Genomic DNA, 23,658 nt, shown 5'->3' with positions numbered 1-23,658 from the left:
ACCGAGCCAGGTGAACGTTGGGACAGGTAAGTGTCGGGCAAGTCACACTGTCCACAAACATCACACCTACCTGCCTGCCTGCCTGACCGCAAACCGCAACCGCCCATCCAAACCCCTCAGCGACCAACATGTTAAACTTTGCATTACTTACAAAACCAGGACTGGAAACCTGCCCATCTGTTGTAGCGAGAGTTATCCTCTCCCCCCACCCACCCACCCCCCCCCCACCCACCCCTCACCACCCATCCACACCCACCCACCACCACCACCTTCCCACCCACCCCCCACCCACCCCTCACCACCCACCCCCCATCCACACCCACCACCTTCCCACCCACCCACCACCACCACCCACCCCACCACCACCTTCCCACCCACCCCCCACCACCACCCACCCCCCCACCCACCCCACCACCACCACCCACCCCACCACCCACCACCACCTTCCCACCTCCCCGACTAGCCTGACTGTCCCTGAAGAAGGGTCTCGACCCGAAACGTCACCATCCATGTTCTCCAGGGATGCTGCCTGACCCGCTGAGTTACTCCAGCACTCTGTGTCTGTGTTGAGAATGTTAACTGTTTGTGTGTCTGAGGTGCAAACCAGCATGTGCAGCGTCTTCCAGCCGACAATAAACCCTGGGGTAGAATTTAAAGCAGATATAATGGGGAGATTTTATCTTAGAAAAATCTCTAATAGTATTTTTAAAAATTAATAAGCTGTCTGTCTCTCTCCCTCTGTCCCTCCCTCTCCCCCCTGTCTCTCTCCCTCTGTCTCTCCCCCTCTGTCTCTCTCCCTGTCTCTCTCTCCCTCTGTCTCTCTCCCCCTCTGTCTCTCCCCCTCTGTCTCTCCCCCTGTCTCTCTCCCCCTGTCTCTCTCCCCTGTCTCTCTCCCTCTGTCTCTCCCTGTCTCTCTCCCCCTGTCTCTCCCTGTCTCTCTCCCCCTGTCTCTCTCCCTCTGTCTCTCCCTGTCTCTCTCCCCCTGTCTCTCTCCCCCTGTCTCTCTCCCCCTGTCTCTCTCCCCCTGTCTCTCTCCCTCTGTCTCTCCCTGTCTCTCTCCCTCTGTCTCTCCCTGTCTCTCTCCCCCTGTCTCTCTCCCCTGTCTCTCCCCCCTCTGTCTCTCTCCTGTCCGTGTCTTTGTCTCTCTCTCCGACTTTCCGTTTCTGTGTCCCTGTGTGTGTGTGTGTGTCTCTCTCTCTCTCTCTCTCTCTCTCTCTCTCTCCCTGTGCGCTTCCCTCCCTTCCTCCCTCTCTCCCTCTCCCTCCCCCTCTCTAGTCCACAATGGTTCACATTGTGAAGGTGTTAGCCAGTATGTACGAGTTGCTCGGCAGAGTGACGGGAGCGGGGTGTGAGAGCGAGAGCCGGCGAGTGGACTTTCAGCGGCTGCTCCATCTGCCGTCTCTGATCCAATGTGCCCCACATCTCCTGGCGTCAAACACTGTGCGCCTGCACTTGTGTGCGCTCTTCCAAACCCATGCAGAGATACTTGTAATGGGAGATTAGTTTAGTTGGAGGTTGAGTTGAGTTTGAGTTGGAGTTTAAGTTAAGTTGGAGTTTAAGTTAAGTTGGAGTTTAAGTTGGAGTTTGAGTTTGAGTTGAGTTTTAGTTGGAGTTTAAGTTTAAATTGGAGTTTAAGTTAAATTGGAGTTTAAGTTAAGTTGGAGTTTAAGTTGGAGTTTGAGTTTGAGTTGAGTTTTAGTTGGAGTTTAAGTTAAATTGGAGTTTAAGTTAAATTGGAGTTTAAGTTAAGTTGGAGTTTAAGTTGGAGGACTGGAGCGACTAGGCTTGTATACACTGGAATTTAGAAGGATGAGAGGAGATCTTATCGAAACGTATAAGATTATTAAGGGGTTGGACACGTTAGAGGCAGGAAACATGTTCCAATGTTGGGGAGTCCAGAACCAGGGGCCACAGTTTAAGAATAAGGGGTAGGCCATTTAGAACAGAGATGAGGAAAAACTTTTTCAGTCAGAGAGTTGTGAATCTGTGGAATTCTCTGCCTCAGAAGGCAGTGGAGGCCATTCTCTGAATGCATTCAAGAGAGAGCTAGATAGAGCTCTTAAGGATAGCGGAGTCAGGGGGTATGGGGAGAAGGCAGGAATGGGGTACTGATTGAGAATGATCAGCCATGATCACATTGAATGGCGGTGCTGGCTCGAAGGGCCGAATGGCTCCTCCTGCACCTATTATCTATTGTCTATTGGAGTTGGAGTTGAAATTGGTGTTTAGTTGGAGTTTAAGTTTAGTTTAGAGATGCCGTGCTTCTTCAGACTGAGAGTCAGGGGGAGCGGGAGACACAGATATGAAAACGGGGATCGCTGGTCAGCAGGGCCTCAGTGGGCCGAAGGGCCAGTTTCCGCGCTGTATCTCTAAACTAAACTAAGATGTTGGTAGGGGAAAAAAAACTGCAATGCTGGTTTAAATCGAAGGTAGACACAGAGTGCTGGAGTAACTCAGCGGGTCAGGCAGCATCTCTGGAGAGAAGGAATGGGTGACGTTTCGGGTCGAGACCTTTCAGATTGATGTCGGGGGGAGGGGGGGGGGGGGAAAGATGGTGCTTTGAGGTGCCGGGGGCTGGTTGGCTTTGGCCATTTTAGGAGTTGGTGTACTGTCTGGCTGCTGCCACGGCTGGGCGGTGGCCAAAGCCTCGCTGGTCCAGCCACCTTGTGGTCCGAGACTATTCCTGTCCACCCACCAACTCCAATATAGCCCTGGAAGCTAGTGGGAATGCAAGCTGGGCTGTACATTGACGCACTCCATATCCCCTTACACACCGGGGCAAACTACAACGCTCTAAAGGTGACATTCAATGTCAGGCCAAACAGATCTCTGCCTCAGAAGGCAGTGGAGGCCAATTCACTGCATGAATTTAATAGAAGGTATCACAAAATGCTGGAGTAACTCAGCAAGTCAGGCAGCATCTGGGAGAGAAGGAATGGGTGACGTTTCGGGTCAAGGCCTCAGAAGGCAGTGGAGGCCAATTCTCAGAATGCATTCAAGAGAGAGCTAGGTAGAGCTCTTAAGGATAGTGCAGTCAGGGGGTATGGGGAGAAGGCAGGAACGGGGTACTGATTGAGAATGATCAGCCATGATCACATTGAATGGCGATGCTGGCTCGAAGGGCCGAATGGCCTCCTCCTGCACCTATTGTCTATTGTCTATTGAGACCCTGCTTCTGACACTCCTATGAATTTAATAGAGCTCTATGGGCTAGCAGAATCAAGGGACGTGGGGAGAAGGCGGGCACATGTTACTGATTGTGGATGATCAGCCATGATCACAATGAATCGTGGTGCTGGCTCGAAGGGCCGAATGGACTCCTCCTGCACCTATTTTCTATGTTTCTATGATACCCAACATTGAGCTGAGGAAGGAACTGTAGATGCTGGTTTAAACCAAAGATAGACATAAAAAGCAGGAGTAACTCAGCGGGTCAGGCAGCATCTCTGGAGAGAAGGAAATATGAGTTGAGTTTAGTTTATTGTCACGTGTACCGAGGTACAGTGAAAAGCTTTTGTGTTGCATGCTAACCAGTCAGCAGAAAGACAACACATGATTACTACCATGTACAGATACAAGATAAAGGGAATATGTTTAGTGCAAGATAAAGTCCAGCAAAGTCCAATCAAGGATAGTCCGAGGGTCACCAAAGAGGTAGATAGTAGTTCAGCACTGCTCTCTGGTTGTGGTAGGATGGTTCAGTTGCCTGATAACAGCTGGGAAGAAACTGTCCCTGAACCTGTAGGTGTGCGTTTTCACACTTCTGCACCTCTTGCCCGTTCATAAGTGATAGGAGAAGAATCAGGCCATTCGGCCCCTCAAGTCTGCTCCGCCATTCAATCGTGGCTGTTCTATCTCTCCCTCCTAACCCCATGATGGGAGAGGGGAGAAGAGGCGTTGGTAAAGGATGTGTGAGTGGGCGGATTAGACTCAGCGGGATGTTAGCGAGAAAAACTGCAGGTGGCTGGTTAAAATCGAAGGTAGACACAAAATGCTGGAGTAACTCAGCGGGTCAGGCAGCATCTGTGGAGAACATGGATAGGTGACGTTTCACAGAGTGCTGGAGTAACTCAGCGGGTCAGGCAGCATCTGTGGAGAACATGGATAGGTGACGTTTCACAGAGTGCTGGAGTAACTCAGAGGGTCAGGCAGCATCTGTGGAGAACATGGATAGGTGACGTTTCACAGAGTGCTGGAGTAACTCAGCGGGTCAGGCAGCATCTGTGGAGAACATGGATAGGTGACGTTTCCCAGAGTGCTGGAGTAACTCAGCGGGTCAGGCAGCATCTGTGGAGAACATGGATAGGTGACGTTTCACAGAGTGCTGGAGTAACTCAGCGGGTCAGGCAGCATCTGTGGAGAACATGGATAGGTGACGTTTCCCAGAGTGCTGGAGTAACTCAGCGGGTCAGGCAGCATCTGTGGAGAACATGGATAGGTGACGTTTCACAGAGTGCTGGAGTAACTCAGCGGGTCAGGCAGCATCTCTGGAGAGAAGGAATGGGTGACGTTTCGGCTCGAGACCTTTCTTCAGACTTGTTGACCGGGATGTTACTTGAGTATGCTTTTGAGTTTTTTGGGAGAGGCTGGGACTTTTTCTTTTGGGAGTCCACCCCTCCCCCAGCAGAGAACTCTAAAACTAGGGAGCGTAGGATTAAGGTGAAAGAGGAGAGATGTCTTGCATAAGAGGAAACTTAATGCTTGTTATGTGTTGACTGGGGGAGGGAGGGGGTTTAAAAGCAGATCCAATTACAGTGTTTAAGCCATTTAGACAGGCACACGAACAGCTGGGGATAGAGGGATACTGACCATGTGCAGATTCGGTGGCACAGCGGGTAGAGCTGCTGCCTCTCAGTGCCAGAGCCCTGGGTTCGATCTTGACCTCTGGTGCGGTCTGTATGGAGTTTGCACGTTCTAACTGTAACGGTGTGTGGTTTTATCCGGGTGCTCCGGTTTCCTCCCACATCCTAAAGACATGTGGGTGTGTAGGTTAATTGGCTTCGGCAAATTATCCCTCTTGGTTGAGGCAGGTATGATAGTGGCATTTAAGAGACTTTCAGATAGGCTGGGAATGAAGGGATATCGATGGTCCACATGGACTTGGTGGGCCGAAGGGCCTGTTTCCACGTGTAGGAAAGAAAACTACAGATGCTGGTTTAAATCGAAGTTACACACAAAATGCTGGAGTAACTCAGCGGGTCAGGCAGCATCTCTGGAGAACATGGATAGGTGACGTTTCACAGAGTGCTGGAGTAACTCAGCGGGTCAGGCAGCATCTCTGGAGAACATGGATAGGTGACGTTTCACAAAATGCTGGAGTAACTCAGCGGGTCAGGCAGCATCTCTGGAGAGAAGGAATGGGTTACGTTTTGGGTCAAGACCCATCTTCAGACTGACCATCTGAGCCAGTCTATTCTGCCTCCACTAAATTACCGACAGTACATTCTAAACTCCTCACGTATTTAAATATTTTTTGACTTTGTAAAGTATTGACCATTAAAAAAATAAGGGTAATCATGTTAGTATGGATTCAACTAGGTTGAAAAATATTCTTCACTATTTCCCTAATTTAGAAAAAAAAAGTGCAAGTCTTAAGGTTTATATTAGACCAGAAGGTGCATCTGAGGCAGTTAAACATGAGTTAATTCATAAGAGATAGTACAATGAGGCCATTCAATCATCGCTGATCTATCTCTCCCTCCTAACCCCATTCTCCTGCCTTCTCCCCGTAACCCCTGACACCCGCACTGATCAAGAATCTATCTATCTCTGCCTTAAAAATATCCACAGACTTGGCCTCCACAGACTTGGCCTCCACAGCCTTCTGTGGCAATGAATTCCACAGATTCACCACCCTCTGACTAAAGAAATTCCTCCTCATCTCCTTCCTAAAAGAATGTCCTTTAATTCTGAGGCTGTGCCCTTTGATCCTAGACTCTCCCACTAGTGGAAACATCCTCTCCACATCCACTCTACCCAGGCTCTGTCCATGTTTAGGCTTCTGTTTATTATTGTCACGTATCGAGGTACAGTGAAAAGCTTTGTTTTGCATGCTATTCAATCAGATCAGACATACTGTAGAAACAAGAAACTGCAGATGCAGGCTTATACTAAAGGGCACAAAGTGCTGGAGTAACTCAACGGGTCAGGCAGCATCTCTGGAGAACATGGATAAGCGACATTTCGAGTCTGGACCCTTCATCAGTCTGAAGGAGGGTCTCGACCCGAAACATCTCCTGTCCATGTTCTCCAGAGATGCTGCCTGACCCGCTGAGTTACTCAAGCACTCTATGAAACGTCACCTATCCATGTTCTCCACAGATGCTGCCTGACCCGCTGAGTTACTCCAGCACTCTGTGAAACGTCACCTATCCATGTTCTCCACAGATGCTGCCTGACCCGCTGGGTTACTCCAGCACTCTGTGAAACGTCACCTATCCATGTTCTCCACAGATGCTGCCTGACCCGCTGAGTTACTCCAGCACTCTGTGTCCATCTAGACAATGAGCTGGCTGTTGGTTGGGGTGGGGTTGGTGTTTGAGGGATGGTCCAATCTCCACTCGCTGCCGAGTGCTTGCAGTGTTGGTCTGATTACCCTCGTACCGCTGTTCCCTCAGGAGTCCGCCCACCTGCCACCATGCCTTTCGGAAACACCCACAACAAATGGAAGATGAACTACTCTGCCGAGGCGGAGTTCCCTGACCTCAGCCAGCACAACAACCACATGTCCAAGGCCCTGACCTTGGACATCTACAAGCAGCTGAGGGACAAGGAAACTCCCAGTGGCTTCACCCTCGACGACATCATCCAGACTGGCGTGGACAACCCAGGTGAGGGGGCGGCAGGGGGTGGCACAGCGGGTAGAGCCGCTGACTCACTGCGTCGGGGACCCGGGTTCGATTCCCGTCTCGGGCACTGTCGTAGAGTCCAAACTTCATCACTCCATTCGGCCCATCGAGTCTACTCCACCATTCAAGCATGGCCGATCCATCTCTCTCCCTCTCCCAACCCCATTCGACCCATCGAGTCTACTCCACCATTCAAGCATAGCTAATCCATCTCTCTCCCTCTCAACCCCATTCTCCTGTCTTCTCCCCGTAACCCCTGACACCCGTACTAATCAAGAATCATAGCGTGGTACAGCATGGACACAGGCCATTCGGCCCAGCTTGCCCACACCACCAACATGCCCCATCTACACTAGTCCCACCTGCCCTCATTTGGCCCAGATCCCTCTGAACCTGTCCCATCCGTATACCTGTCCAAACGGCTTTCAATTTTCCTCAAAATACCTGCTTGAACGACTTCCTGTGGCAGCTCACTCCATACACTCACCACCATCCGTGTGACAAAGTCTTGCCCCCTCCCCTGACATCAGTCTGAAGAAGGGTCTCGACCCTTCTCTCCAGAGATGCTGCCTGACCCGCTGAGTTACTCCAGCATTATGTGTCTACCTTCGATTTAAACCAGCGTCTGCAGTTTTCTGTCCTACACATCTCTAGTTCTTGATTCCCCTACTCTGGTTAAAAGACGGTCTCACATTCACCCGATCTATTCCCCTCGTGATCTTACACACCTCCGTAAGATCGCCCCTCATCCTCCTGCACTCCGAGGAATAAAGTCCTAGCCTTCCCACCCTCGCAAGTCATGACAACATCCTTGAATGTGTGGAGTTTGCGTGTCCCCCCCGTGACCTGCCTGGGTTTCCTCCGGGTGCTCCGGTTTCCTCCCACATTCCAAAGACGTGCGGGTTAATCGGCCCTCTGTAAATTTCCCCCTAGTGTGTAGGGAGTGGATGGGGAAGTGGGATAACGTAGAACTAGTGTAAACGGGTGATCGATGGTCGGCATGGACCCGATGGGCCGAAGGGCCTGTGTTCATGCTGTACCTGAACTAGTGCAGATGGGCAAAAAGGTTTGCATGAATGTCATGAGCTGAAGGGCCCATTACTGTTTAGTTGGGTTTATTGTCACGTGTACCGAGGTACAGTGAAAAGCTTTTGTTGCGTGCTAACCAGTCAGTAGAAAGACAATACGTGATTACAATCGAGTCGTTCACAGTGTACAGATACATGATAAAGGGAATAACGTTTAGTGCAAGATTAAGTCCAGTAAAGTCCGATTAAAGATAGTCCGAGGGTCTCCAATGAGGTAGGTGGGAGGTCAGGACTGCTCTCTGGTTGTGGTAGGATGGTTCAGTTGCCTGATAACAGTCGGGAAGAAACTGTCCCTGAATCTGGAGGTGTGCGTTTTCACACTTCTGTACCTCTTGCTTGATGGGAGAGGGGGGAAGAGGGAATGGCCGGGGTGACATTGGTCCTTGATTATGCTGTGACTTGCAGCACAATCTGTCCTTGCTGGGTGTGGCAGGCACGGGGTTTTGGATGGGCGGTACAATACACATATCTGTGTGTGAAAACGCACACCTCCAGATTCAGGGACAGTTTCTTCCCAGCTGTTATCAGGCAACTGAACCAAGTGCAGTCCTGAACTACTATCAACCTCATTGGAGACCCTCTGACTATCTTTGATTGGACTTTACCTTGCACTAAACGTTATTCCCCTTCATGTGTAGGAAGGAACTGCAGATGCCGGTTTTCACCAAAGATAAGGCACAAAATGCTGGAGTAACTCAGCGGGTCAGGCAGCATCTCTGGAGAGAAGGAATGGGTGACGTTTCTGGTCTGAAGAAGGGTCTCGACCTGAAACGTCACCCATTCTTTTTCTCCAGAGATGCTGCCTGAACCGCTGAGTTACTCCAGCATTTTGTGTCCGTTATTCCCTTTATCCTGTATCTGCACACTTTGAACAGCTCGATTGTAATCATTTATTGTCTTTTTAGATTTAGAGATACAGCGCAGAAACAGGCCCTTCGGCCCACCGGGTCCGCTCCGCCCAGCGATCCCCGCACACTAACACTATCCTACACCCACAAGGGACAATTTTTACATTTACCAACCCAATGAACCTACATACCTGCACGTCTTTGGAGTGTGGGAGGAAACCGAAGATCTCGGAGAAAACCCACGCAGGTCACGGGGAGAACGTACAAACTCCGTACGTTCTACTGCCTTGGTTAGCACGTGACAAAAGCTTTTCACTGTACCTCGGTACACATGACAATAAACTAAACTCTTCGCCACAGAAGGGTGTGGAGGCCAAGTCAATGGATATTGTTAATAGACAATAGGTGCAGGAGGTGGCCATTCGGCCCTTCGAGCCAGCACCGCCATTCAATGTGATCATGGCTGATCATTCTCAATCAGTACCCCGTTCCTGCCTTCTCCCCATACCCCCTGACTCCGCTATCCTTAAGAGCTCTATCTAGCTCTCTCTTGAATGCATTCAGAGAATTGGCCTCCACTGCCTTCTGAGGCAGAGAATTCCACAGATTCACAAATCTCTGACTGAAAAAGTTTTTCCTCATCTCTGTTCTAAATGTCCGACCCCTTATTCTTAAACTGTGTGTGGCCCCTGGTTCTGGACTCCCCCAACATTGGGAACATGTTAAGGCAGCGATAGTTTCTTATAAGAAAATAACTGCAGATGCTGGTACAAATCGATTTATTCACAAAATGCTGGAGTAACTCAGCAGGTCAGGCAGCAAGTTTCTTGATTGGTACGGGTGTTACGGGGAGAAGGCAGGAGAATGGGGTTAGGAGGGAGAGATAGATCAGCCATGATTGAATGGCGGGGTAGACTGGATGGGCCGAATGGCCTAATTCTGGTCCTATCAAATCATGACGTATGAACATAAACTAAACTCACCACTGCCACCGAAGGTATTTATTCACAAAATGTTGGAGTAACTCAGCAGGTCAGGCAGCATCTTGGGAGAGAAAGAATCGAGACCCGAAACGTCACCCATTCCTTCTCTCCCGAGATGCTGCCTGACCTGCTGAGTTAGTCCAGCATTTTGTGAATAAAAACCTTCGATTTGTACCAGCATCTGCAGTTATCTTCTTATAGTTTCTTGATTGGTACGGGTGTCAGGGTGTTACGGGGGAGAAGGCAGGAGAATGGGGTTAGGAGGGAGAGATAGATCAGCCATGATTGAATGGTGGGGTAGACTGGATGGGCCGAATGGCCTAATTCTGCTCCTATCACATCATGACCTTATGAACATAAACTAAACTCGCCACTGCTAACCCCATTCTCCTGCCTTATCCCCGTAACACCCTGACACCCGTACCAATCAAGAAACTATCTATAAGAAGACAACTGCAGATGCTGGTACAAATCGAAGGTTTTTATTTTCAAAATGCTGGAGTAACTCAGCAGGTCCTCAGTCTGAGGAAGGGTCTCGACCCGAAACGTCACCCATTCCTTCTCTCCACAGATGCTGCCCGACCCGCTGAGTTACTCCAGCATTTTGTGAATAAATGCCTTCGATTTGTACCAGCATCTGCAGTTATTTTCTTATATTATTCTTCTTTCACCACTGCCACCCGCGCGCGGGTTGTGGTTGGAGATAGACATGGAGTGTTGGAGTAACTCGGGGGGACAGGCAGCATCTCTGGGGAGAGGGAATGGGGGACATTTTGGGTGAAATTTTGAGGGACATTTTGGAGAACATTTTGGAGGGACATTTTGGAGGACATTTTGAGGGACATTTTGGAGGGACATTTTGAGGGACATTTTGAGGGACATTTTGGAGGGACATTTTGGAGGACATTTTGAGGGACATTTTGGAGGACATTTTGAGGGACATTTTGGAGGGACATTTTGAGGGACATTTTGGGGCACATTTTGGAGGACATTTTGATTGAAATTTTGAGGGACATTTTGGAGGACATTTTGAGGGACATTTTGGAGGGACATTTTGAGGGACATTTTGGAGGGACATTTTGGAGAACATTTTGGAGGGACATTTTGGAGGGACATTTTGGGGCACATTTTGGAGGACATTTTGAGTGAAATTTTGAGGGACATTTTGGAGGGACATTTTGGAGGACATTTTGAGGGAGATTATGGAGGGATATTTTGGAGGACATTTTGGAGGACATTTTGAGGCACATTTTGGAGGACATTTTGAGGGACATTTTGGAGGACATTTTGAGGGAGATTTTGGAGGGACATTTTGGAGGACATTTTGAGGCACATTTTGAGGGACATTTTGGAGGATATTTTGAGTTAAATTTTGAGGGACATTTTGGAGGGACATTTTGGAGGGACATTTTGGGTGAAATTTTGAGGGACATTTTGGAGGGACATTTTGGAGGGAGATTTTGGAGGGACATTTTGGAGGACATTTTGAGGGACATTTTGGAGGATATTTTGAGTTAAATTTTGAGGGACATTTTGGAGGGACATTTTGGAGGACATTTTGGAGGACATTTTTGAGGGACATTTTGGAGGACATTTTGAGGGACATTTTGGAGAACATTTTGGAGGGACATTTTGGAGGGACATTTTGAGGGACATTTTGGGGCACATTTTGGAGGACATTTTGAGTGAAATTTTGAGGGACATTTTGGAGGACATTTTGGAGGACATTTTGAGTGAAATTTTGAGGGACATTTTGGAGGGACATTTTGGAGCACATTTTGGAGGACATTTTGAGTGAAATTTTGAGGGACATTTTGGAGGGACATTTTGAGGGACATTTTGGGGCACATTTTGGAGGACATTTTGAGGGACATTTTGGAGGACATTTTGGAGGACATTTTGAGTTAAATTTTGAGGGACATTTTGGAGGACATTTTGAGGGACATTTTGGAGGATATTTTGAGGGACATTTTGGGGCACATTTTGAGTGAAATTTTGAGGGACATTTTGGAGGGACATTTTGGAGGACATTTTGAGGGACATTTTGGAGGGACATTTTGGAGGACATTTTGAGGGACATTTTGGAGGACATTTTGAGGGACATTTTGGAGGATATTTTGAGTTAAATTTTGAGGGACATTTTGGAGGACATTTTGGGTCCCTCAGACCCAGAAACGTCACCCATTCCTTCTCTCCAGAGATGCTGCCTGTCCCCCTGAGTTACTCCAGCTCTCTGCTCTGTGGGTGTGTCTATCCAGCATCTATCTGCAAGTTCCTTCCTCAACCTTCTGGCACCTTCTCTCCCCCTCCCCCCCCCACCCTTGCGTTTCAGGCCACCCCTTCATCATGACGGTGGGGTGCGTGGCTGGCGACGAGGAGTCCTACGAAGTCTTCAAGGCCCTGTTCGACCCCGTCATTGAGGATCGTCACGGCGGCTACAAACCCACGGACAAGCACAAGACCGACATGAACAACGAGAACCTGAAGGTCCGTCCATGGATAGATAGATAGGACGGGGGGGGGCTTGCTTACCAGCTGTCCGCGGTTGCCAACCTCCTCGCTCCCAAATACGGGACGCGGCGACGTCACAGTCCCCGCGCCCCACGTAACCCCTCCCCCGTGATACCGCTCCACCAATGGCGGCCGCCCGGGTCGGCAGGCGGGTTGCTAGGCAACCTCTGTTAGGCGGCGCCTGGGCCTCCGGGCCTACACTGTCCGGGACCACACTGTCCGCCCCACACCTATACTGTACTCTGTCCTCCACTGTCTTGGGCCTCCACTGCCTGGACCTCCAATGACCGTGCCTCCACTGCCTTGGGCCTCCACTGACTGGACCTCCACTGACTGGACCTCCACTCTTCGGGCCTCCACTCTTCGGGCCTTCAATGACCGTGCCTCCACTGTCTTGGGCCTCCACTGACTGGACCTCCACTCTTCGGGCCTCCACTAACTGGACCTCCGCTGCCTGGACCTCCACTGCCTGGGCCTCCACTCTTCGGGCCTCTACTATCCACCCCGCACCCACACGGTCCGCCCCGCCCTCACACTGTCCGCCTCGCACTCACACTGCCCGGGCCCACGCCGTCCGGGCCCACGCTGTCCGCCTCGCACCCACACTGTCCGGGCACACACTGTCTGTGCCCACTCTGTCCGGGCCCACTCTGTCCGGGCCCACTCTGTCCGGGCCCACTCTGTCCGGACCTACACTGCCTGCAAGCACACTGCCCGGGCCCACACTGTCTGTGCCCACAAGGTCTGTGCCCACAAGGTCTGTGCCCACACTGTCCGGGCCCACACTGTCTGTGCCCACACTGTCCGGGCCTACACTGTCCCGGCTCGCGCTGGCCGGGCTCGAACTGCCCGGACCCACACTGGCCGGACCCACACTGTCCGGACTCGCACTGTCCACCACAAACGTGGACACTGCTGACCAGAAGGTAGGCATGGATTTTAACCAGCATTTGGAGTTTGTTTTCCTACCACACTGTCCGGGCCTACAGCACCCCCCCCCCCCCCCCTGGCCCAATACGGGACAAGGGCGGTCCCTTATGGGGCAAGCCAATTTAGCCCAAATACGGGATGTCCCGGCTGATACGGGACAGTTGGCGACCCAAGATGTGGACCAAACGTGGGCAGGTGGGACTGGTGTAGCTGGGACATGTTGGCCGGTGTGGGCAAGGTGGGCCGAAGGGCCTGTTTCCACGCTAACTTACCACAAACCCAGCAGGTCGGGCAGCATCTGCGGAGAGAGGGGGAGGTGGGGAGGAGGGAGGGGGGGGGGAGGGGATGGACACACGATGAATTGGCTCAGGACCCGACTTCAGGCTGAAGGAACATCGTCTGTCCATCTCCTTCCACAGATGCTGCCCGACCTGCTGAGTCCCTCCGGTACTTTGTGTTTTGCTCAAGACATTAGTCTTCATCCTGTCTTCACCCCGCGCTGTCAAACCTATACTGACAATGTCTGATCTCTCCCCTCTCTCCCCCCTCCCTCTCCCCCCTCCCTCTCCCCCCCCCCCCTCCCTCTCTCCCCCCCCCCCCACCTCTCTCTCTCTCTCCCCCCTCCCTCTCTCTCTCTCCCCCCAGGGCGGTGACGACCTGGACGCCAACTACGTGGTGAGCAGCCGGGTGCGGACGGGTCGCAGCATCAAGGGCATCGCGTTGCCCCCGCACAGCAGCCGCGGCGAGAGGCGCCTTGTCGAGAAACTCTGCCTGGACGGTCAGCAGCGCCCTGTGTGTGTGTGTGTGTGGGGGGAGAGAGAGAGGGGGGGAGAGAGGAGGGGGGAGAGAGAGAGGGGGGGAGAGGAGAGAGGGGGGACAGAGAGGGGGGAGAGGAGAGAAAGAGGGGGGGAGAGAGAGGGGGAGAGAGGGAGGGGGGGAGAGAGAGGGGGGAGAAGGGGTGAGGGTTTGGGGTAGAGGGTAGGAGGGCTGGTAGTGGGGAGGGGGCATTGGGGTGGGTTGGGGGACAGGCCGGGGGGGGAGAAGAGTTTGGGGATGGGGAAGGAGAAGCGAAAAGGGAGGGGGGGTGGGAATTTGGGGGGAGGGGGAGGCTGTAAGAGGCTGGGGGGGGGGGAGAAGAGGGGCAGGGAGGGGAGGATTGTGGCTGAGGAGGTAAAGCTGGAGGGAGGGAGGGGATGGAAGATACAGTGGGAGGGAGCAGAGAGAAGAGTCTTGGGAGGGGGGGGGACACTTGAAGGAGTCTGTAGGTAGTGGTGCTGCAAACCGGAGCACCAGGAGGAAACCCACGCAGTCGCGGGGAGAACATGCAATCTTCCCCCGCCCTCTTTGGCAACGAATTCTGGAGCATCTCTGGAGAGTGTGGGTCACCCTTCTCCTCCAGAGACGCTGCCTGACCTGCTGAGTTACTTCAGTGTCTTTTATTTACCCGTCGAGCAGCATCTGCAGTTCCTTGTTCCTCTACCCTCCCCCCTCGACTCCATCCAAGGACCCAAACAGTCTTTCCAGGTGAGACAGAGGTTCACCTGCTCGTCCTCCAAACTCATCTATTGTATCCGCTGCTCTAGATGTCAACTTCTTTACATCGGTGAGACCAAATGCAGGCTCGGCGATCGTTTCGCTCAACACCTTCGCTCAGTCCGCCTTAACCAACCTGATCGCCCGGTGGCTGAGTAATTCAACTCCCCCTCCCACTCCCAGTCTGACCTTTCTGTCCTGGGCCTCCTCCAGTATCAGAGTGAGGCCCAGCACAAATTGGAGGAACAGCACCTCATATTTCGCATGGGTAGTTTACACCCCAGCGGTATGAACATTGACTTCTCTAACTTCAGGTAGTCCCTGCTTTCCCTTTCTATCCCCTCCCCCTTCCCAGTTCTCCCACCAGTCTTCCTGAGTCCGACTACATCCTATCTGTGTCCCACCCCTCCCCCCACCCTGACATCAGTCTGAAGAAGGGTCTCGACCCGAAATGTCACCTATCCATGTTCTCCAGAGATGCTGTCTGGCCCGCTGAGTTACTCCAGCACTCTGTGAAACCTCACCTATCCATGTTCTCCACAGATGCTGCCTGACCCGCTGAGTTACTCCAGCACTCTGTGAAACCTCACCTATCCATGTTCTCCACAGATGCTGCCTGACCCGCTGAGTTACTCCAGCACTCTGTGAAACGTCACCTATCCATGTTCTCCAGAGATGCTGCCTGACCCACTGAGTTACTCCAGCACTGTGTGTCTGTCTGTAGTGCCTTGCTTGTCCGCGGTTCCCCGGCCTCTCGCTTGCGTCTGATGAATGTTGTTGGTGTTGCCGTCTCCCCGCAGGTCTGGCCACTTTGACCGGTGAGTTCCAGGGCAAGTACTACCCACTGAGCACCATGAGCGACAAGGAGCAACAGCTGCTGATCGACGACCACTTCTTGTTCGACAAACCCGTCTCCCCCCTGCTCCTCGCCTCTGGGATGGGCCGTGACTGGCCCGACGGCAGAGGCATCTGGTGAGCGGCCAATGGACAATAGCCCTTGGAGCCAGCACCGCCATTCAATGTGATCATGGCTGATCATCCACAATCAGTACCCCGTTCCTGCCTTCTCCCCATACCCCCCTAACTCCGCTATCCTTAAGAGCTCTATCCAGCTCTCTCTTGAATGCATCCAGTGAATTGGCCTCCACTGCCTTCTGGGGCAGAGAATTCCACAGATTCACAACTCTGAGTGAAAACGTTTCTCCTCATCTCCGTTCTAAATGGCCTGCCCCTTATTCTTAAACTGTGGCTCCTGGTTCTGGACTCCCCCCAACATCGGGAACACGTTTCCTGCCTCCAGCATGTCCAATCCCTTAATAATCTTACAATGTTTCGATAAGATCCCCTCTCATCCTTCTAAATTCCAGTGTATACAAGCCCAGTCGCTCCAGTCTTTCAACATTCAACAGTCCCGCCATTCCGGGAATTAACCTAGTAAACCTACGTTGCACTCCCTCAATAGCAAGAATGTCCTTCTCAAATTTGGAGACCAAAACTGCACACAGCACTCCAGGTGCGGTCTCACTGGAGCCACTCGGCACCAAAGGCTCGTCTGGTTCAGCTTTAGTTCAAGCTCAGTTCAGGCTTAAGTTTAGTTCTAGTCATAGAGTCACAGATTGATAGAGTGTGGAAACAGGCCTTTCGGCCCAACTCACCAACAATGCCCCAGCTACAATAGTCCCACCTGCCCGCGCTTGGTACATATCCCTCCAAACCTGTCCCATCCAAGTACCTGTCCAACTGTTTCTTAAACATTGGGGTAGTCCCAGCCTCAACTACCTCCTCCGGCAGCTTGGTCCATACACCCACCACCCTCTGTGTGAAAAGGTTACCCCTCAGATTCCTATTAAACTTTTTCCCCTTCACCTTGAGCCTATGTCCTCTGGTCCTCGATTCCCCTACTCTGGGCAAGAGACTCTGTGCATCTACCCGGTCTATTCCTCTCATGACCTTGTACACCTCTATAAGATCACTCCTCATCCTCCTGCGCTCCAGGGAATAGAGACCCAGCCTGCTCAACCTCTCCCTGTAACTCACACCCTCTAGTCCCGGCAACATCCTCGTAGATGTTTTCTGAACCCTTTCAAGCTTGACTAGTTTACGAAGAGTTCAGATTTTGTTCTAGTTATGTTTAGTTCAAATTTAAGTCTGGGTTTGGTTTAACTTTATGCTTTAGTTTAAGGGTTAATTTTATTGTCAAGTGTCCCAGATAGAACAATTAAATCCTTACTTGCAGCAGCACAACACAATATGTAAACATCTTAAGTTCATAAGCGATAGTGTCATGGTTTAGTGTCACGTGTGCCGAGGTACAGTGAAAAGCTTTGTTGCGTGCTAACCTTAGGCCATTCGGCCCATCAAGTCTCCTCCGCCATTCAATCATGGCTGATCTATCTCTCCCTCCTAACCACACTCTCCTGCCTTCTCCCCATAACCCCCGATACCCGTACTAATCAAGAATCTATCTCTCTCAGCCTTCAAAAATACCCATTGACGTGGCCTCCACAGCCTTCAGTGGCTTTTGTTTTGGTTTAGTTTAAGTAATTTTTAGTTTAAGTTTAGTTTGCCAGGCTGTCTCTTCGCTGAATTAACTCTTGACTCACTTATCCACCCCCACCCCTCCCAACAGATTAGCCTTCCCTGACATCACAAACGTTCTCTTACCTCACACCTTCTGTCTTCTCATCCCTGGCATTTGTCCAACCATCCACTGATCAAAACCCCCTCACCTGTATCCACCTATCACTCACCAGGATGGACACAAAATGCTGGATTAACTCAGCGGGGACAGGCAGCATCTCTGGATAGGAACGGGTGACGTTTCAAGTCGAGACCCTCCTTCAGACTGAAGGACGTCACCCATTCCTTCTCTCCAGAGATGCTGCCTGGCCCCGCTGAGTTACTCCAGCATTTTGCATCTATCCTCAGTGTAAACCAGGATCTGCAGTTCCTTCTTACACATATTACTCACCTTTGTGGCTTAGTCCTGCCCCTCCTCTCTAGTTTAGTTTATAGACTCAGCGTGGAAACAGGCCCTTCAGCCCCCCCGAGTCCGTGCTGACCATCGATCACCCGTTCACACTGGTTCTCAGAGCCATCGATGATAGTTTTGCACTCTCTCTCTCTCTCTCTATCTCGAAACAGGCATAACATTGACAAGACGTTCTTGGTTTGGGTGAATGAAGAGGACCATCTTCGGGTCATCTCCATGCAGAAAGGCGGGAACATGAAGGAAGTCTTCAGACGCTTCTGTGTTGGTCTGAAGAAGGTGGGTATTGAGTGGCTGCCACCTGCTGCCTATAAGGAGGTGGCCTCTGGTCCCACCAACCTTCTCCAACACTTCACGAGGTCACGCAGCCGATCCATGTCCACATCCCGCCATCCCGCCCCACTCCCCATCCGCTCCCTCTGAGGGGAAACGCTGGAATTCTCCATTCCTGAGCGAGCAGAGATACTAAATCCTCACGTGGATCCATTATCTTGGCATCATGTTCGGAGCGGGCACAGTTTAGCTTCGAGATACAACAGCGAGCAGCAATCACCCGTACACTAGTTCGACCCGACACGCGATGACAATTAATCTACAAAGGCACAGATTGACAGGTTCCTGATTAGTACGGGTGTCAGGGAATATGGGGAGAAGGCAGGAGAATGGGGTCAAGTTTCACCGTCCCTTAATTGGTACAACTGACAATAAATTGATCTTGAATCTTGAATCTTGAGAGGGAAAGATAGATCAGCCATAGATAGACACAAAAAGCTGGAGTAACTCAGCGGGACAGGCATCATCCCTGGAGAGAAGGAATGGGTGACGTTTTGGGTGGAGACCCTTCTTCAGGCTGGTTAGGGATAAGTGAAAGGAGAGATATAGACGATGATGTAGAGGGATAAAGAACAATGAATGAAAGACATGCAAAAAAGTAACGATGATAAAGGAAACAGGCCATTGTTAGTTGTTTGTTGGGTGAGAACTTGAAGCTGGTGTGACTTGGGTGGGAGAGGGATGGAGAGGGCAGATGGGCAGAGAGCAGAGGGAGAGGGCAGATGAGCCATGATTGAATGGCAGAGTAGACGAGGCGTGGACTCGGTGAGCCAATGGCCCCTTTCTACGCTGTATCTCTAAAGTCACTCTGTGTGCATCTTTGGGCCAAATGGCCTGTTCATAAGTTCATAGGTTCTAGGAGCAGAATTAGGCCATTTGGCCCATCAAGTCCACTCTGCCATTCAACAATGGTTGAAGTATCTTCCCCTCTTGAGCCCGTTCTCCTGCCTTCCCCCCCCCCCGTCACCCCTGACCCGCGTGCTAATCAACGTTGCGCTGTGGCACCACGCCGATGTAACTTGCTTCCGCCTCCCTTCCCTGGTCCAGATTGAGGAGATCTTCGTGAAGGCCGGCCGCGGGTTCATGTGGAATGATCATCTGGGTTACGTGCTGACCTGCCCGTCCAACCTGGGCACCGGCCTGCGTGGCGGAGTCCACGTCAAGATCCCTCACCTCTGCAAGCACGAGAAGTTCGAAGAGGTGCTGAAGAGAACAAGACTGCAGAAACGTGGCACAGGTGAGGACCTCTGGGCGAAGGCGGGGATCGGCCAGGCCACTCCTCACAATAGACAATAGACAACAGGTGCAGGAGGAGGCCATTCGGCCCTTCCTTCGAACCAGCACCGCCATTCATTGTGATCACGGCTGATCATCCACAATCAGTACCCCGTTCCTGCCTTCTCCCCATACCCTTTTTGAATGGCTCGATTGTAATCATTTATTGTCTTTTTAGATTTAGAGATACAGCGCGGTAACAGGCCCTTCGGCCCACCGGGTCCGCGCTGCCCAGCGATCCCCGCACACTAACACTATCCTATACACACTAGGGACAATTTTTACATTTACCAAGCCAATGAACCTACATACCTGTACGTCTTTGGAGTGTGGGAGTAAACCGAAGATCACGGAGAAAACCCACGCAGGTCACGGGGAGAACGTACAAACTCCGTATGTTCTACTGCCTTGGTTAGCACGTGACAAAAGCTTTTCACTGTACCTCGGTACACATGACAATAAACTAAACTCTTTGCCACAGAAGGCTGTGGAGGCCAAGTCAATGGATATTGTTAATAGACAATAGGCAATAAGTGCAGGAGGAGGCCATTCGGCCCTTCGAGCCAGCACTGCCATTCATTGTGATCACGGCGGATCATCCACAATCAGTACCCCGTTCCTGCCTTCTCCCCATACCCCTTGACTCCGCTATCATTAAGAGCTCTATCCAACTCTCTTGAAAGCATCCAGAGAATTGGGCTCCACTGCCTTCTGAGGCAGAGGATTCCACAGATTTACAATTCTCTGACAGAAAAAGTTTTTCCTCATCTCCGTTCTAAATGGCCTGCCCCTTATTCTTAAACTGTGTGGCCCCTGGTTCTGGACTCCCCCAACATTGGGAACATGTTTCCTGCTTCTAGCGTGTCCAATTCCTTAATCTTATATGTTTCAATAAGATCCCCTCTCATCCTTCTAAATTCCAGTGTATACAAGCCTAGTCGCTCCAGTCTTTCAACATAGGACAGTCCTGCCATTCCGGGAATTAACCTAGTAAACCTACGCTGCACGCCGTCAATAGCAAGAATATCCTTCCTCAAATTTGGAGACCAAAACAGCACACAGTACTCCAGGTGCGGTCTCACTAGGGCCCTGTACAACTGCACACAGTACTCCAGGTGTGGTCTCACTAGGGCCCTGTACAACTGCAGAAGGACCTCTTTGCTCCTATACTCCTCCTCTTGTCATAAAGGCCAACATGCCATTAGCTTTCTTCACTGCCTGCTGTACCTGCATGCTTACTTTCAGTGACTGATGAACAAGGACACCCAGATCTCATTGTACGTCCCCTTTTCCTAACTTGACACCATCCCTGCTATCGTATCCAAGCCCAGTTCATAAGTTCTAGGAGCAGAATTAGGCTATTTGGCCCATCAGGTCTATTCTATCATTCAATCATGGGCGATCCATCCGTCCCTCTCAACCCCATTCTCCTGCCTTCTCCCCATCACCCCTGACGTTCTATCCAGGCCTTTCACTATTCGGTAATGAGTTTCCAAGGAGGTCCCCCCTCAACGTACAAACTCCGCACAGACAGCATCCTTAGTCAGGATGGAACCCGGGTCTCCGGCGCTGTGAGGCAGCAGCTCTACCCGCTGCGCCACCGTGTGCCGTGACAGTGGGCCATTAGTTGACTGTTGCTACCTGAAGGATGTTGAGACAGTCATATATTCATAATGTCCTGTTGTGCTGAAGACAGACACAAAATGCTGGAGTAACTCAGCGGGACAGGCAGCATCTCTGGAGAGAAGGAATGGGTGACGTTTTGGATCGGAACCCTTATTCAGACCCTACCGAAGATAGACACCAGGTGTTGGGGTAACTGAGCGGCGGGAGATGGGGACTGGGGGGGTGGGGAGAGGAGAGGGGAGTAAAGGTATGGGTGACTTTTTGGGGTTGGGACCTTTGGAGGAGAGTGGCAGGAGGCTGAGATGAGGTTGGTGTCTCTGGCGTTGAGTGGCCAGAGACACCAACGTCTGGTGTGTCTGAGGTTACACCAACCATTGGGTAATGGTTTCCCCGTCCATCCCACCAGGTGGAGTGGACACCGCGGCTGTTGGCAGCGTCTACGACATCTCCAACGCCGACCGGCTGGGCTTCTCCGAGGTGGAGCAGGTGCAGATGGTGGTGGATGGCGTGAAGCTGATGATCGAGATGGAGAAGTGTCTGGAGAAAGGGAAGAGCATCGACGACTTGATGCCGGCCCAGAAGTAGAGCGACGGCCAGCAGGGGGAGCCCACACCACGCCCCGCCGCGCCACGCCGCACAACACCGGCGCAAACTCTGAACTTGGGAGTGTCTCACTCCGATCTTTCTCGGCCACAGCTCTTGTGCCTCAAACAAGGACACCATCTCAGAGGAAGCGCAAGATGGGTTACATCAAGTTGAGATTTGCGAACCACCTTTTAACCTTGATGGCACATTAATAAAACTTGGCCCCAAAACTCTGGTCTCTTGTCTTGTGTCAACAAGTTCCCTTACCATGTATCTGTACACTGCAAACGGCTCGATTTGTAATCATGTATTGTCTTTCCGCTGTCTGGATAGCACTCAACAAAAAGCTTTTCACTGTACCTAGAATCATAGAAAATAGGTGCAGGAGGAGGCCATTTGGCCCTTCGAGCCAGCACCGCCATTCATTGTGATCATGGCTGATCATCCACAATCAGTAACCCGTGCCTGCCTTCTTCCCATATCCCTTGATTCCACTAGCCCCTAGAGCTCTATCTAACTCTCTCTTAAATTCATCCAGTGACTTGGCCTCCACTGCCCTCTGTGGCTGAGAATTCCACAGATTCACAACTCTCTGGGTGAAAAAGTTCCTTCTCACCTCAGTTTAAAATGGCCTCCCCTTTATTCTTAGACTGTGTGGCCCCTGGTTCTGGACTCGCCCAACATTGGGAACATTTTTCCTGCATCTAGCTTGTCCAGTCCTTTTATAAGTTTATACGTTTCTATAAGATCCCCTCTCATCCTTCTAAACTCCAGTGAATACAAGCCACAAATTCACAACTCTCTGGGTGAAAAAGTTCCTTCTCACCTCAGTTTTAAATGGCCTCCCCTTTATTCTGAGACTGTGTGTGTGTGTGTGGCCCCTGGTTATGGACTCCCCCAACATTGGGAACATTCTCCCTGCATCTCGGTACACGTGACAATCAACTGATCTCAACAGAAATAATTCCAATTCAAACTCTCTTGCGCTTGGTCCCACGAATGACTGTGCCGCTGGAAACTCCAGTATCTTGTCATCCTGGAAACGCTCTGATACCTAGAGATGCTGCATCTCCAAACGTTTCAACTCTCCCCACCCATTCCAATCCCTGACCTTTCTGCCCTGGGCCTCCTCCATTGTCAGAGTGAGGCCACACAACAAAATGGAGGAACAGCACCTGGTGTTCCTCTCGGGCAGCCCACACCCCAACGGTATGAACATTGAATTCTCCAATTTGATCTACCAATCTTTCTCCCACCTCCCCCTCCACCCACCCTTTCCTGTGCCTCGCAAGGACTGCCACCCTTTCTCTCCTGCCATCACCAACTCCTTTCACTGGGCCCACAGTTCACAACTCTTCTCTCCCTATCTCCTGTCCAACCGTCTGCCTGTCAAAACCCTCCTCACCAGTATCCACCTATCACTCACCCAGACTTTGTCCTGCCCCCGCCCCTCTAGTTTACGGCAGCGATACAGCACGGAAACATGCCCTTCGGCCCGCCGAGTCCACGCTGACCAGTTCCATGTTATCCCACTTTCTCTCGTCCACTCTCTGCAACATTAGGGGCAGCTTACAAACCGGCACGACTTTAGGACGTGGGAGGAAACCGGAGCACCCGGAGGAAACTAACACAGTCACGGAGAGATGGTGCAAACTCCGCACAGACAGCACCCAAGGTCAGGATCGAACCCTTGGTCCCTGGCGCAGTGAGGCAGTGGCCCTACCCGCTGCGCCACCCTCCGCCCTGAAGTTGCTGGACCATTTTGGAATATCTCCACTTGGCTTTGGACAAGAGTCACGTACAGACTAGAAAAACAGGTTCAAACAAGACATATCCTGGAGTAAACCTGGTTTTTAAATAAGAGTCCTGTGCTCCTTTTATGATTTTGGTTTTGTCAGGGTTTTTTTTTAGATTTAGAGATACAGCGCAGAAACAGGCCCTTCGGCCCACCGGGTCCGTGCCGCCCAGCGATCCCCGCACACTAACACTATCCTACACCCACTAGGGACAATTTTTACATTTGCCCAGCCAATTAATCTACATACCTGTACGTCTTTGGGGTGTGGGAGGAAACCGCAGATCTCGGAGAAAACTCACGCAGGTCACGGG

At 51.4% G+C, this 23,658-nt stretch overlaps 2 protein-coding genes across 2 annotated transcripts in view; one reads left to right on the top strand and one right to left on the bottom strand.

Annotated features, from left to right (window-relative positions):
• klc3 (kinesin light chain 3) overlaps positions 1-12,579 on the bottom strand; it is an 86,937-nt gene extending 74,358 nt beyond the window's left edge. The window contains exon 1 of the mRNA XM_078431112.1: positions 12,300-12,579. The gene's annotated coding sequence lies outside the window, so the exon portion shown is untranslated. The remainder of the gene's footprint in view (positions 1-12,299) is intronic.
• LOC144611827 (creatine kinase M-type) lies at positions 17-21,765 on the top strand. The gene is made up of 8 exons (XM_078431115.1): positions 17-26; positions 6,618-6,830; positions 12,100-12,254; positions 13,854-13,986; positions 15,542-15,713; positions 17,886-18,009; positions 19,111-19,300; positions 21,371-21,765. The coding sequence occupies exons 2-8, from the start codon at positions 6,638-6,640 to the stop codon at positions 21,547-21,549; spliced, it is 1,146 nt and encodes a 381-aa protein (XP_078287241.1). The 5' UTR covers positions 17-26; positions 6,618-6,637; the 3' UTR covers positions 21,550-21,765.
• The last annotated feature ends 1,893 nt before the right edge of the window (positions 21,766-23,658 follow it).

The sequence above is a fragment of the Rhinoraja longicauda genome, chromosome 41, assembly GCF_053455715.1.
Source record: "Rhinoraja longicauda isolate Sanriku21f chromosome 41, sRhiLon1.1, whole genome shotgun sequence".
NCBI classification, from domain to species: Eukaryota; Metazoa; Chordata; class Chondrichthyes; order Rajiformes; family Arhynchobatidae; genus Rhinoraja; species Rhinoraja longicauda.
The sequence above is the reverse complement of the archived record's forward strand: the minus strand, read 5'-3'. Positions and strand labels throughout refer to the sequence as shown.

Excerpts from the sequence above, each read along its gene's own strand:
- LOC144611827 (XM_078431115.1), top strand. The coding sequence starts at position 6,638 with ATGCCTTTCGGAAACACCCACAACAAATGGAAGATGAACTACTCTGCC. Across the intron at positions 12,255-13,853 it reads TGAACAACGAGAACCTGAAG|GGCGGTGACGACCTGGACGC; the intron begins GTCCGTCCATGG and ends CTCTCCCCCCAG. Across the intron at positions 13,987-15,541 it reads CGAGAAACTCTGCCTGGACG|GTCTGGCCACTTTGACCGGT; the intron begins GTCAGCAGCGCC and ends GTCTCCCCGCAG.